Here is a 15,163-nt window from a genome sequence, read left to right as displayed (position 1 = left end):
TTTTAAAGCAAATCACCACAAGAAAGTATTTGATTAAAGTCACTTTAATCTTTTCTGATGATTTTGCAATGGACGCCATTGCCCTTTTTGATACTGGCGCCGATTTAAATTGCATTAGAGAAGACATCGTCCCCAAAAGATTTCATGAAAAAACAAAAGAAAGACTTTCTGCCGCTAATAATTCAAAACTGAATGTCAGTTCCAAAGTTGAAGCCTCAATCCATAATAATGGTTTTGATTTTAAAACTTCTTTTGTCCTCACAAATGATATTCATCATGCCATCATTTTGGGAACTCCTTTTATAAATCTTATAACTCCATATACTGTCAATTATGATAGTATATCCTTCAAAGCAAAAAACAAGAAACTTGTTTTCCCTTTTATTGAAAAACCTAAAACAAGGAATTTGAATATTGTTAAAGCCTGTTCTGTTTATCAAAACAGAATAAATAACCTAATTAAATCAAAACAGCGTGATCTAATGTTTTTACAAAAAGATTTAAACTTACAAAGAATTGAAAGCCAATTACAAAGTGATTTCATTAAAAGAAAGATTTCTGATTTCAAAACTCTCATGGAAAAAGAAATTTGTGCTGATCTACCTTCTGCTTTTTGGGACAGAAAACAACACATGGTAGATCTACCTTATGAAACTTCTTTTAATGAAAGACAGATCCCCACTAAAGCACGTCCAATCCAGATGAACATGGAATTGGAACAACATTGCAAAAATGAAATCAAAGATTTAGAGTCAAAAGAACTCATTGTTAAGTCAAGGTCCCCATGGTCTTGTGCCGCTTTTTATGTTAATAAAAATTCTGAAATTGAAAGAGGCACTCCTAGATTAGTCATAAACTACAAACCTCTTAATAATGCTCTAAAATGGACTAGGTATCCAATACCTAATAAAAAGGATTTACTCCAAAAACTATGTTCTGCTCTTATTTTTTCAAAATTCGACATGAAATCTGGTTTTTTGGCAAATTCAAATTCATCCTAATGACCGTTACAAAACTGCTTTTACTGTTCCATTTGGACAGTATGAGTGGACTGTTATGCCCTTTGGTTTAAAGAATGCACCCTCAGAATTTCAAAGAATTATGAATGATATTTATAATCCTTATTCTGATTTTTGCATTGTTTACATTGACGATGTATTGATATTTTCAAATTCTATCGACCAGCATTTCAAATATTTAAAGACTTTTTATTTTGCCACCAGAAAGGTTGAATTGACAATTTCTAGTTCTAAGGTTTCTTTATTTCAAACAAAAGTCAGATTCCTTGGTCATCATATTTCTAAAGGAATAATCACTCCAATCGAGAGATCTCTTTTGTTTGCTGATAAATTTCCTGATAAAATTATTGATAAAACCTAATTACAAAGATTTCTTGAAAGTTTAAATTATGTTCTTGATTTCTGTCCTAACATTAATAGGATGTCTAAACCCTTGCATGATATATTAAAGAAAAAACCTGTTCCCTGGACAGATGAACATACCAAGGTTGTAAAGCTTATAAAGAATTCTGTGAAAAGCATCCCATGTTTATATCTTGCTAATCCTACATTACCTAAAATTGTTGAAACTGATGCATCTGATTTAGGTTATGGAGGCATATTAAAGCAAAAAGAAAATGATAAAGAACAGATAGTACAATATGTTTCTGCACATTGGAATGATTGCCAGAAAAATTATTCTACTATCAAAAAAGAAATTCTTTCCATTGTTTTATACATTACAAAATTTCAAAGTGATTTATTAAATCAAAAATTTCTACTTAGAATTGATTGCAAAGCTGCAAAACATGTTTTAGAAAAAGATGTTCAAAATATTGCATCAAAACAGATTTTTGCACGATGGCAAGCCATTTTAAGTGTTTTTGATTTTGATATTGAATATATTAAAGGTGATACAAATTTTATTCCTAATTTTCTAACTCGGGAATTTCTTCAAAACAGATAATGCCGCCAAAGAAGAAAGACAAAGGTAAAGATGTTCTTAAAGATTCTGAATCTAGAGCAACCTCTAAAGAACCCCAAGCTACCCCTTCTAAAGACAAATTACTTTCCTCAGCCATGCCTATTAAATCTTGGATAGAAATGGTTGAAGAACATGGTGCCCATTACAAAACCACCTCTTCTGATGACCAAGTAAAACAATGGATGAGTTCCATTACAAAGTCCCCTGAGCTTATGCTCGCCTTACAAAACCTTTCTCAAAGCCAGATTTTCTCAAAAGAAGAAAAAGAAAACCCTATCTCCAAAGAAATCTCAAAACCCTCTTCTCAAAATGTGATTGTCTCTAGTGAAAGCTCTTCTTCCCAAATTGTGCTTTCCCAACCATCACCTTAAAAGAAAATCTCCGATTGGTTTGATAAAACCCATTTTCAAAATATTCTTTCTTTAGAAGATGGATTTTACCATGCTGATCATTTTCAAGCAATTTCAAAGTTTTTCCCTAAGGGCTGGTTTTTTAAACCATGAGATTTAACAAAACCTCAGTCCTACTTATGCGGCTAACCGCTTGGTCTCTTAAGCGCATCCGGCAGGCCGTTGCCCCTGCTCTTCGTCTTCTAATCATTTGCTCTCTCTACAACCCAAAACCTGCTCCTCTCTCTCACTACAACCCACCATTTTCTTATACTTTTCTTTCCAATTTCATGTTTCCAAACCATTAATCATCTCTTCAACAACAATTTTTCATCATCTAAACACCATTTTTTACTCAAAATTTATAGATCCCTAATTATTTCAAATAGCCCAAACAATTTAATCCAAGGCATAAACCCCTAATTGTTTCACATGGCATTTTCAGTAGTCACCACAACAAGCACAAGAGTGAAGACTGCATCGTTACCTTGTCTTTAACTCGAAAATGAAAGACAACGAATGAAGCTATGTTCAACTACTCCAGATGACAGCAACCTTGTGATGGATTCGACTGTTATTTGCTGTGTAGGAGATGGTAGCTTCGATTTTATGTGCTTCGTATAAAAATCTTGCAGAGAAATCAGAAATTTGAGAAAGAGATGGTGAGAGATGTGAGAGAGGGAAAAAAGGGGGCACCAGTTCAACGAGTTGCCCCTTTTTTCTTTTTCAAATTTTCAATCTCAACCGTTGGATTCATTTTACTAAATCCAACGGCTACAAGCCAATAACCGCTACAATGCCGGGAATCGAGGCCCGCATATAAAGGAAAATTAAAAAATCAATATTTTTTAACGTGCACATACTACAATCGAATAATATACTAGGTCCCACAAAACGTAAAGTTCCAGACTTTACCATGCAAGATGCCAAAAATCATCCAAAGGTCAGTGACTGAGTGATGAGAGTTCGCCTTCTGTTCACAGTAGGCCTTAGTGCCGACGCACTCTTTTTACCTTTAATTAACTTTTTCCACAAATAAGTGAGATGACTCATTTTGCACCAATTAATTCAACTACCCCTATGATTTTGACAACAGAAATTTCTAGGAATTAAAATTTCAACCCCAAAAAGTAAAACAAACCTCAATCTATCTATTCCTGTTTTTATTCTCTGAAAAATAACATGCTAGACGCTAAAATTCGTTGTTTCTAATCTCTATAGCAATTCAGAAAATGGTTAATCCAATTCCTGAAAGCGTCAAGAAAATATGGGATAACTGGAACATACGTGGTGTAATCTTGTTCAGTCTTTCATTACAAACAGTCTTGATTCTGTTTGCTCCACTCCGAAAAGGCACGGGCAATAAACTGATCATCTCCGTAATCTGGTCAGCGTACTTGCTTGCAGACTGGGCTGCTAATTTTGCCGTCGGACTCATCGCAGAAAATGCAAAGGATACCTCCGAGAAGAAGCATAAGGAGCTTTTAGCATTTTGGGCCCCATTTCTATTGTTACACCTCGGTGGTCCAGACACTATAACTGCATTTGCTCTTGAAGATAACGAACTCTGGCTCAGACACCTGTTTGGTCTAATATTCCAGGCTGTTGCCGCTGGTTATATCTTCCTCCTGTCTCTTCCCGGAAACCAGCTTCTGTTCCCAACAATACTCATCTTTATTGCTGGAATTATTAAGTACGTGGAGAGGACTCGTGCTCTGTTTCTTGCAAGCTCGGAGAAATTCCGAGACTCGATGCTTAGGAAACCTGACCCTGGCCCAAATTACGCAAAGTTCGTGGAGACATATGTTTCTAATATTCGGGCTAATATTCAAACAGGCATATCGTTGGTGCCAGAGGCTCGATTTTTTTATAGGGATCCTGGTAATATTGAGAATAAACTAGATTATCTGGAGGTGATGCACTTTGCTAGTCAATACTTCAATCATTTCAAAGGGCTAATTGTCGATCTCATCTCCAGCTTCCGCCAGCTTTACAGAACACGAGCTTCGTTTACTACGGAGTTTAGTCCAGAAGATGCATTGAGAATAATTGAGGTTGAACTTAACTTTATTTATGATGTTTTCCATACCAAGATCCAGGTAACACATTCTGTACTGGGAATTATTTTGCGATTCACATCTTTTGGCTCTGTTCTTGTAGCCCTTTCAATTTTCTATTTACGAGTGGAGAAGAATGGTTTCAATGAGTTTGATGTTGGAGTTACATACGCCCTGCTCTTGGGTGCCACCACCCTGACATCATAGCTTTCTTCGTGCTTGTTTTCTCTGATGAGACGTTTGTTGCTCTCAGAGATGGAAACACTGAGTCAAGACTTGGGAAGACCAAAAGCCGGATAGCCGATGCTCTCCGCTGGTGTCTTGTGCTCAAGAGCCCAAGGTGGCAAGAATGTCATGTGCAGCATTCACACCGCGGAATCAAGCATGAGGTGTTGGCAACACCCTTCATGTTTCGCAGGTGGTCTGGTTCTGTCTCAGGACACAGCTTGATAAGATATTGCCTCAAGGCACGTCCAAGCAGAGTGCATAATCTTGCCTGCTGCAATAAAGTCATTAAAAAATTGGGCATTGATATAATCTTTCAGATTATAGCCAGGACCACAAACAAGGGCATGCAGTTTCTGCAAATTTACAAAATCGTCAGGGTTTTAGGCTTTGTAATCAAGAAACTCCTTGTTTTATTGGGCCTAGCTGGTATTGTGGATAAGATAAGTATCGAACTATATCTATCCCATGAGAAATTTCCTAAAGAATTGTGGCTGCTTATATACAATGAAGTTAAAAGAAAATCTCTGAGTGCAGGATCTCCTGAGGCTTTGAGGAGAATATGCTCAGCTAAAGGCGATTGGATTCTGCAGGAGTGGAATGGAGAAGTTGTTCTAGAGAGTTATGGTATTGCTGATGTTGCCTATGATGAAAGCATTCTATTATGGCACACTGCTACCGAACTCCTTTACTACACTACTGAAGAAGGTGCTGATGAAATTACTTACAATGCTCGAGAATTCAGCAAGCTCCTCTCGGATTACATTCTGTATCTTTTAGTATCAAAGCCTGCCATAATGGATGCTGTGGCAGTAATTGCAAAAATAAGATTGCAAGACACTTGTGCAGATGCCGTCAGATTCTTTAAAGAAAAAGGCATAAAATCAAATGAGGTAAAGAAGGCCTGTGAAAGCATTCTGAAAGTGGATACATCTTTTCCACCTAGGGATGTGAAGGGGGATAAAACAAAATCTGTATTGTTTGATGCGAGCGTGTTGGCCAAAGAACTTCAAGAGTTAGAGGTAGGGAAGAAATGGAAGTTAGTGAGCCAAGTGTGGGTGGAATTGTTGTCGTATGCGGCATTTCACTGTGGCCCAAGGACACATGCTCAACAAGTAAGTGAGGGAGGGGAGCTTATTACTTTTGTATGGTTATTGATGGCTCATTTTGGTCTTGTAGAGCAATTCGAAGATAATAAGCTGGATACAAGAACTGAAATTAATGGCCAAATGTTCACTCAAATTACGGGCTAGAAATTTACATGTTGGTTTGATGTCATGCTGTATATACGTGTGTACTAGAAGTGAATCATCCTGTTGAATTTTTGTTGTTATTACTTGTACTAGTTCTTAAACAACATGATATTTGGCCCCAAATTCTTTTCACCGAATTTTTCAAAATTAACTTTTTCTATTAAAATCAAACCAAAATTGACAGATGGTCCATCGCCGACAAACTTTTGCTGAGCTATGACCCATTGCTAAAAAATAAATAAATAAAAATAAAATAAAAATAAAACTTTGTCAAATTTGAATTAACGAAATTTCAGGCCAAATATCATTTTTTGTTTTTAAATGATCTTAGCACAAAAGATGGTAGGTTTCTGCCTCTAGGGATTACCATGATTCAAACATAATAGTTATATAAATTAAAATATTTTTATATTAACTGAATCAAATTAATATACATGTACAAGTCAACTCATTTTGCACGAATCAATATTTGTATCTTGATCAAACTCAATCAATCACTTATTTATGGAAAAAAAAAGTTGATTATAAAAATCTATCACCTTATCTTAATTCACTGTTCCAACATACTACTTGTTAGATTAAGTGAATTAAAATAATATCATTATGATACTTGTCATCAGATTTGAGTGCGGTTCCTAATCTGGCTCAGAGCAGTAGACATGCTGGCTGCTTGGTTAGGTCAAATGGGTTGCTTGGTTCATCGACGATTCATATTCATCACATAATGTTTGCGAGGGATAAGGTTTTGTTTTATAATAATTTTAGGGAGTCCTATCAAAGTATTGTTAATATTCAGATTCAAAATTATTATTAACGACGAACGAGTTAAGAAATCAATTTTATGATTAGGAAAACGAATAAATATATCATGTCAATGATTTTGAGGAGTACAATGTGCATTTTTTTCCCTTAAAATTTTAAAAAAGACAATTGTTGCGTGTGAAGTAATTATTTCTTATAATATTTGATGATATAGAAAATATTAAAGGAAGAATATATAAACAAAGGGAGCGGAGCTATTACTTCTTTTGAGAACAATAGTGATAGGTGAACAAAAATTAGTATAACAAATTGCACATTATCACTAATAAAATATTTTCATTACAGGATAATCAAATTTCACTATAAAATAATTTTTTTCTTTTGTCTCTTATAAATTTTGTACTCTTTTCAATAGCAGGAACCCAGCACATCATTAGAAAATAAAGCACATAGATATAAAGCTACATTTCATTAGAAATGAAGTGTCAAGGGGGTGGTTAGAATGGTAAAAATCCATGCTAACAGCAATCCTAATGATATGCTAACAAAGGTAGTTTCAACAGCCAAGCTCAAGGTCTGCTTGAGCCTGGCTGGTCTGTGTGTTTGCTGAAGTACACAGGTTGGAAGACAATACTGATCAGGTCTGATTTGTTGTGGAGAGTTGTTAAGTGTGGTGAAGCAAATCAGAATTTAGCAAAACGACATTGTCTGTTGCGTTTTGGGACTGGAGTAAAACGACGTGGAGTATAGCGTTTTGATGGGCATTAGCTTACACATTAAAATGACTTGCAAGGATGCCGTTTTTGTTTTAAGGAATCATGAGCCGTGCGTGCGCAAATAAGGCTGTTATAATTCGTTATTGCTCGGGTGCGTCACGTGATTTTCTGGGCTTCATCAAAATTAGTGACAGAGCTGTTGAAACAGCTGGCTCTGGTGAAACTAACAAAGAGAAGCTGTGACATATATAGAGAGAGATTACTGTTATATTGGGCATATTCTTGACCTGTGAGAGCTGCTCTGTAGCTCTCCGTGATTCTTTTTAATAATCAATAAAAAATGATAGTATTGTTTCTCCCGTGGATGTGGGCTGATGAAAATCAGCTGAACCACGTTAATCGTCTTGTTCTTGGTTCTTTTAATTCTTGTGTTCATCATCATTCTCAGGATCTCATCTTTGTTTTCTGATTGGTCAAGTTAATTAGACTTAATCCTGATTCATTCTGGAAAGCATCTTGATTGGTTTGGCTTAAAGATTTTGGGCTGCAATTTGGGATTACTCGAGTTCTTGAGCACAACATTTGCAACAATCTAGACAGAGATTATGATCCTGAGGTTATGGCTTGTCAGTGCCTTAGAATTTTCAGAGGGATAGTTATCGATCTCTACCCCAGCTTCAAAGATTTTCCTCCAGATAGACCCCGCTTTGGTGTTTTTACTCCAGCAGGTGGGCTGAGAATAATTGAGGTTGAACTCAACTTGGTTCATGAAGTTTTGCACGCCAAGGAGCAGGTAACGGGCTCTGTTCGGGGAATTATGTCGAAGTTCATATGTTTTGGCTCGGTTGTGGCAGTTCTTTCAGTTTGCTATTTCCAAGTGGAGAAGCATGGTTTTAATGACTTTGATGTAGGGGTTACATACACCTTGTTCTTGGGCGTCATGGCCCTTGAGATCATATCTTTCTTCAGGCTTTTTTTTTCTCGATTGGACGTTTGTTGCTCACTGGAATCATAACAAAAGCTGCATATCTTCTATTATACGGTGGTTCCTCCAACTCAAGAGATCACGGTGGCAACGTTCACACAGCAGTGGCAAGCACAAGGTATTTGCTGCTCCTTTCCTGTTTTGCAGGTGGTCCGGTTCTGTCTCAGGACCGAGCGTCATAAAGGCACGTCCAAGCAATAGTTATGGCATCGTTAAGTTCTTTCATATTACAGCCGTTACCACCTTCAAGGTCATCCAATTTCTGCAAATTGACAAAATCATTGCTTGTTTCGGCCAACATGATAAATGGGATAAAAATAAGATCATCTCTATCCCAGGAGCCATTAACTAAAGATTTGTGGGTGTTTATATTTGAAGAAATGAAAAGAAAAGCTGAGTATGTGGATGAAAGTAGAGAAGAGTTGAGCCTGCATATCATCCAGAGGAACATACTGATCCAGAGACAGGTATCGCAATACCTAGTGAGCCTCCACATGATTCAAAGGAGGATATCAGAATAGCTTTGCGGAGAAAATTTACAGCAGAAGGCGATTGTACTCTGAAGGAATTAGATACTAAAGGCGATCTCACCAAATTCGTGAAGGGGCTACCAAAAGAGTATGATTACAAGTTTAATTTTGATATAACCCTTACACTGTACTGTGGCACCTCGCGACTGAACTCCTTTACAAAGACACTGCTGAGGAAGTTTCAGATGAAAAGACTTTCAATGCTCAAGAAATCAGCAAGATTCTCTCTGATTACATGCTGTATCTTTTAGTACTGAAGCCTGCAATTCTGAATTATAAGGCAAATGATATTTGGAAGCACAGCTGGATTCTAAGCCAAGTAATAAAATGAAAACTCTTAGTGCGGATGTCAAGATACTTGTAGAATCAAAATAGATTTCGGGGAGGGAAAGTGCTCAACTGAATCAACCTAAGAATGCCCATCTAGTTGAAGATGCAAAAACGTTGGTGGAGAGCTTCAAAGTTTGAGCATAAGGAAAAGAAATGGGAGACAGTGAGCAAAGCGTGGGTGGAATTGTTGTCATATGCAGCATCTTAAAGCAGCAAATCACCAATGACACATCTTTAGCGAGTATCGGTGCAGTGCTTATTACATTTGTTTGGCTATTGATGGCTCATTTTGTCTATTGGAACCTAAACCGGATGATTGAATTCATGTAATGGATGTCACATCCTTTCAAATGTGATTAGTGTTTCATTATCTTGAGTACTATCGTGTAAAGTCATTATTATGTTGAAGGGAATAGAATGGTTTCATCAATGGCAGCATCAACCATATCACAACTCTTTACTTAATTTAGCAGGGATAGCTTTTCTCTCCCATTCCCCGGAATTCAATAGCCTTTAGCTGAACATATTCTCTTCCAAACCTCAGGAGATCCCGCACTCAGATTTTATTTTAATTGATTTCATCAAATACGATACCATCTAGGCCAAAAAAGCAACGAGTTTCTTGATATATTGAGCCTAAAGGACCAATGATTTGGTGAAAGAGCAAAAATTGGATGGCCTTGTTTGAGGTCGTGGATATATTCTGAAAGATTTTATCAATGCCCAATAATAAATGACTTTGTTGCGGCACGCAAGAGTATGCAAACAATTCTCGAAGTTCTGTACTCTGTTTGGACTTGCATGAAGTCAATATCTTATCATGCTGTGTCTACCCTGAGATACAGCCAGACTGTTGTAAAAATTTTAATGTACTCGCAAGCGCACGAATCTAGAGATAGAATAGTGGTAACGAAGTCGATCCCACAGGGATTGTTATAAATTAAAAAGTCTAATTTAAATCTAAAATTAATATTAATTCTAACCTAGTTGAGCAAATTGAGTTTTTAAGAAAATTAAACCAATTAAACTAAAGAAGCAATTAAAATAAAGGAGAATTCAATAAGATAAGAATTACCAAGGTTTCAGAATCCACCACTATTCAACTAGTAATTGTCTAATTATTAATTAATCCCCAATTTTAGAGTGACAACTCGAAATCAATCTATGTCATCTCATGAATATAACAATTAAGCCCAAGTAATTAAATCTAATGTAGGTTATTTTTCTGCTTAATAATATGACATCTAAGAATCTCATGTAAACATATTGAATAACAAAGAGTCAAAGTTTCTAAGCACTCCATGTAAACAATTTAATGAAAGACATAAAATCAAAAATAATCATGTATAAACTTTATAGATCAAAGCATAGAATTAATCGAATATTAATCCTAACAATCAATCATGCATGACAGAATTGATGAAAAGATTTTATTAACATCCAATTAATCATGTGAAATAAAAACCATAATCATCAAAGAACATATATAGGGAATTAATTAAATAAAAAGATAATTATTTTATTGAATAGGGTTTCATCTTTAACCTCAGTGTAAGAAAATTAGCTAGACATACTTGAATTGAGAGCAACAAAAAAAATAAAATCAGCCATGGGAAGCCGAAATATTGCTGCTGCGGATTGCTCTCTTCCAAAGCCGAATTCTCCTCCACAGACGGCTACCCTCCCCAAAAGCCAAGAGCTTAGCTTTCTTATATAGCCTTTAAAATGGGCCCCACCTTGTCAATCCTAAAGCCAAAAGGATTTGGCCTTTTATTTTTCTTTACTCTCACTCACGTGCTCATCAATTAAGCTTGTACTAGGATTTCCTTTTTCCAATTGTAAAAGCCAAGTGGGGTCCCTTCTAAAAGCTAAAATCAATTTCTCTCTTTTGTCCGCATGAGCATGATGAATTTACTTGTTGAATTCGGTTCCTTGGCTTGATTTCCACATGCATGTATGTCTAATTCCTTCCAAAAATCAATTAATCTTTAATGCTTACAAATTGAACTCCTTTATGCTCTTTTTATCCATAATCTCCAATTCATTCCCTATTCAATAAAATAATTCAATTAATTAAAAATAACAAATAAATATAACTAACAATTATTTAATTAATGGTAAAATATGTATGTATTATATGCTCATCACAGACCACCTGCGAAACAAGAGAGGTGTTTCCAGCACCTCAAGCTTGATTCCGAGGTGAGAATGTTGAGCGTGACATTCTTGCCATCCCGAGCTCTTGAGAACAAGAAACCTGCGTAGAGTAGCTGCAGTTTTTTCTCTTCCCAAGTCTTGACTCATGGTTTCCTTTTCGAGAGTAACAAACGAATGATCAGAGAAAACAAGCATGAAGAATGCTACGATGTCAAGGGCTAAATTGGCACCCAAAGAAGGCGCATGTAACTCATTCAAACTATGCTTCTCAATTTGGAAACAGAAAATTGAAGGAGCTCCCACAATAGAACCAAAAGACTTGATCCACAAAACAATTCTCAATACAGAATGTGGTAACTGGTCGGATCTTGGTATGGAAAACATCATATATGAAATTGAGTTCAACTTCAAATTGTTCTCAAAGGCATTTTTTGGACTAAACTTCATGGTAAATGAAACTCGTGTTGTTGTTAGGCTCGAGCTGTTACAGACGGTATTAGAGTTGGCTCGTGACTCTTGTGTGGATGATTAATTGTTATTAAAGAGGACATGAGGTCCTAAAGAAAATAAATAACAAAAAATAAATCATAAGCATATGATTTTTTTTTTTAAATTCAAACAATCATAACATTATGATTAGTTGATTACGTTGCAGAAAAAAGAATTAATTTTTTTTATGAAAAAACTTGTTTGGTGGTACAAATGCAAAATATTTAATTTTAGTGCATAATCTGCTTAATCTATTCATTAAAAACAAAACAAAAAAGAATCAATTCATACTTATAATGTAAGCTTCCACGGACATAATAAATTAAGCTCCAAAATTTTCCATACAAGAATTTTCCTCATTTTATTATTAACATTTAACAATATATATACTTAGCAATTAACAAATAATATATAATATATTATTATATACCATCAAAACATAAAAAAAGAAAAGAATTTGGGTTGCCGGAGGAGCATTGGTTTATGTTTTCAGTCAACGTTGAAGGATTAAAAATAAAAAATAAAATTGAATAGTTTCCCATGGAACTTCACGATGCACATTAAATTGCTATCACGCAGTGGTGATAAGGGTATCCTATTGAAGGATCCACGTGATTTTATTTTTCTCAACAAAAACAAAAATTGGTTTTAATTTTTCTTTAGATGTGGGCCTACTGAGAGTTTGATTATTTTTAGAAAACGTCAAAATAAGGTTTTCAATTAAGGTGCGTTTGGTACTACGTCGGTCTAATAATTGTTCTTAATAATTTTTTGTATTTGTTTTATGATATTATATTAGTGGATATGAAAATATATTTGGTAACTTATTTTAGCTGTAGTATTTAAAATGAAAAGTTGTAATGATATGCTCGATAGTTTATCTGAAAATGACACCTTCAAACATGAACTTATATCGTTTTGATATACCGCACATTACTATTGTTGTTTTCATCACCCTGGTGTGATGGTGGTAATCAGATATCATTACTCATTATTAAAATATAAAATATATGGCACCGGCGTTTATGCCTTGTACAAATTAAGTTAGTTATTATATAGCCTTCAACATAACGAAACACTGACATTGAATGATACGACTCGCATGATGAGACACTGACATGAACTCCAACTTATGATTTAGGTTCCACAAGATCAAAATGAAGCAACAATAACCAAACAAAAGTAATAAGCTCTCCGCCACTAGTAACTTGTTGGGCATGTGCCTTTGGTCTGCAATGACTTGCTCCATACGACAACAATTCCACCCAAACTTTGCTCACTAACTCCCATTTCATATCCTTTTCCAGCTTTTGAAGCTCGTTGGCCAATTTTATTGCATCATTAAGTACAGATAACAATACTTCCCAAGCATTAAATTCAAGCATGATTTTTTCGCATGCAAACTTGACCGGATTTGGTTTTAGACTCTTTTCTTCAAAAAATTTCTTGGCCTCAACACAGGTATCTCGCAGTCTAAATTTTGAAAAACTGGCCGTAGAATTCAGCAGGGCGGGCTTCAATTGTAGAAGATACAGCATGTAATCCGAGAGGATCTTGCTGAGTTCTCTAGCATTGTAGGTCTTTTCATTTGAAACTTTTTCGGCAGTGTAGTAAAGGAGTTCAGTAGCAACGTGCCATATTATAACGCTCTCAATAAGACTAAAATCGCGATATGTTGCCGACATGTTCCTCATGAATGCTATGAGATCACCATTAGTATCGAATTCCTGCAGAGTACAATCGCCTGTAGCTGAACATATTCTCTTGATACCCACCTCTGGATCATCTGCATACTGAGCTTTTCTCTTCATTTCATCAAATATAAACCGCCACAACTCTTTTGTCAGTGGCTCATGGGATATTGATGTCTTTATTCTTATATCAAACAAAACATCACCTAGGCCGAACAAAGCAACGAGTTTCTCAAGATTGAAGTCTAAAAGCGCAATGATTTTGTAAATGCGCAGAAACTGGATGAGCTTGTTTGTGGCAATGGTTATATCCTCAAAGATTTTATGGACGCCGGACCTATGAACGAAATCAATGATTAGAAGATGCAAATAACTATTGACTTTCTGTACTCTGCTGGGAGGCGCCTCGACCCAATACGTTATCCAACTGAGTCCCGCGACAGAACCAGACCATCTGCGTAACAGAAAAGGTGTATCCAACACCTCGGACTCGCCGCCACCACTGTGTGAATGCCACCGTGGGCTCTTGAGAATGATAAACCGCTGAAGAATAGAAGCTATACGGTTTTTGAAATTTCCAAGTCTTGATTCATTGTCATCATTCCCGAGAGCACCCAACGTCCAATCCGAGAAAATGAGAAAGAAGAAAGATATGATGTCAAGAGCCATGGCACCCAAGAACAGGGCGTACGTAACACAAACATCAAACTCAAAGAAACCATGCTTCTCAACATGGAAATAGAAAAATGAAAGGGCTGCCACAACTGAGCCAAAACATATGAGCCGCAAAGTAATTCCCAAAACAGAGTGTGTTACCTGGATCTTGGTATATAAAACTTCATAAACCAAGTTGAGTTCAACCTCAATTATTCCCAAGGCATCTTCTGGACTAAAATCACCAAAGAAAGGCCCTGCAAAATTAACCCTTTTGAAGTTGGACATGAGTTCGAGAAGTATCCCCTTGAAAATTTTGAAGTATTGACAACCCACCTCCAGATAACATCTGTCTTTCTTGATCACAATATCACGTTTTTGATAGTGCTCCGCGAGTTCTCGAAGAGTCGACTCTCGAAATTTCTCCACGCTTGCAAGATATAAAGCTAGAATCCTCTCAAAATACTTGATAACTCCAGCAATAAACATGAGTATTGTTGGGATGAAAAGCTTGTTTCCAGGAAGCGTCAGAAGAAAGACATAAACAGCGGCAACAACCTGGAATATGAATCCAAACAAGTGCCTGGGCCAGAATTCGTTATCTTCAAGAGCAAATGCAGTAATGGTGTCTGGACTACCGAGGTGTGACAACAGAAATGGAACCCAAAATGCTAAAAGCTCATTGTTCTCGGCAGGCTGCTTTGAATGGTCAGGAGTATCCCTTGCTCTTTCAGTGATGAGTCCAACGCCAAAATTAGCAACCCAATCTGCAAGCAAGTAAGCTGACCAGACTACCGAAATTACCAGTTTATTTCCCGTGCCATTTCGAAGGGAAGCAAACAGAATCAACACCATTTGCAATGAAAGACTAAACAAGATTACACCTCGTATGTTGCAGTTATCCCATATTTTCCTTACACTATCCGGGATTGGATTAACCAT

At 36.2% G+C, this 15,163-nt stretch overlaps 2 protein-coding genes across 2 annotated transcripts; one reads left to right on the top strand and one right to left on the bottom strand.

The window, feature by feature from the left end:
- Window positions 1-3,604: 3,604 nt before the first annotated feature.
- On the top strand, window positions 3,605-5,907 carry LOC18037853. Its single transcript, XM_024181284.1, has 2 exons — window positions 3,605-4,578; window positions 4,683-5,907. Exons 1-2 carry the CDS (start codon window positions 3,605-3,607, stop codon window positions 5,905-5,907), a joined length of 2,199 nt encoding a protein of 732 aa, XP_024037052.1.
- A 7,099-nt stretch (window positions 5,908-13,006) lies between these two features.
- LOC18037852 lies at window positions 13,007-15,163 on the bottom strand. Its single transcript, XM_006428018.1, has one exon. It carries the CDS (start codon window positions 15,161-15,163, stop codon window positions 13,007-13,009), a length of 2,157 nt encoding a protein of 718 aa, XP_006428081.1.

This window comes from Citrus clementina, unplaced genomic scaffold (assembly GCF_000493195.1).
Source record: "Citrus clementina cultivar Clemenules unplaced genomic scaffold, Citrus_clementina_v1.0 scaffold_7, whole genome shotgun sequence".
Lineage (NCBI taxonomy): Eukaryota > Viridiplantae > Streptophyta > Magnoliopsida > Sapindales > Rutaceae > Citrus > Citrus x clementina.
This window is presented reverse-complemented; position numbering and strand designations above follow the sequence as displayed.

Excerpts from the sequence above, each read along its gene's own strand:
- LOC18037853 (XM_024181284.1), top strand. The coding sequence starts at position 3,605 with ATGGTTAATCCAATTCCTGAAAGCGTCAAGAAAATATGGGATAACTGG. Across the intron at positions 4,579-4,682 it reads GAGAAGAATGGTTTCAATGA|AGATGGAAACACTGAGTCAA; the intron begins GTTTGATGTTGG and ends TGTTGCTCTCAG.
- LOC18037852 (XM_006428018.1), bottom strand. The coding sequence starts at position 15,163 with ATGGTTAATCCAATCCCGGATAGTGTAAGGAAAATATGGGATAACTGC.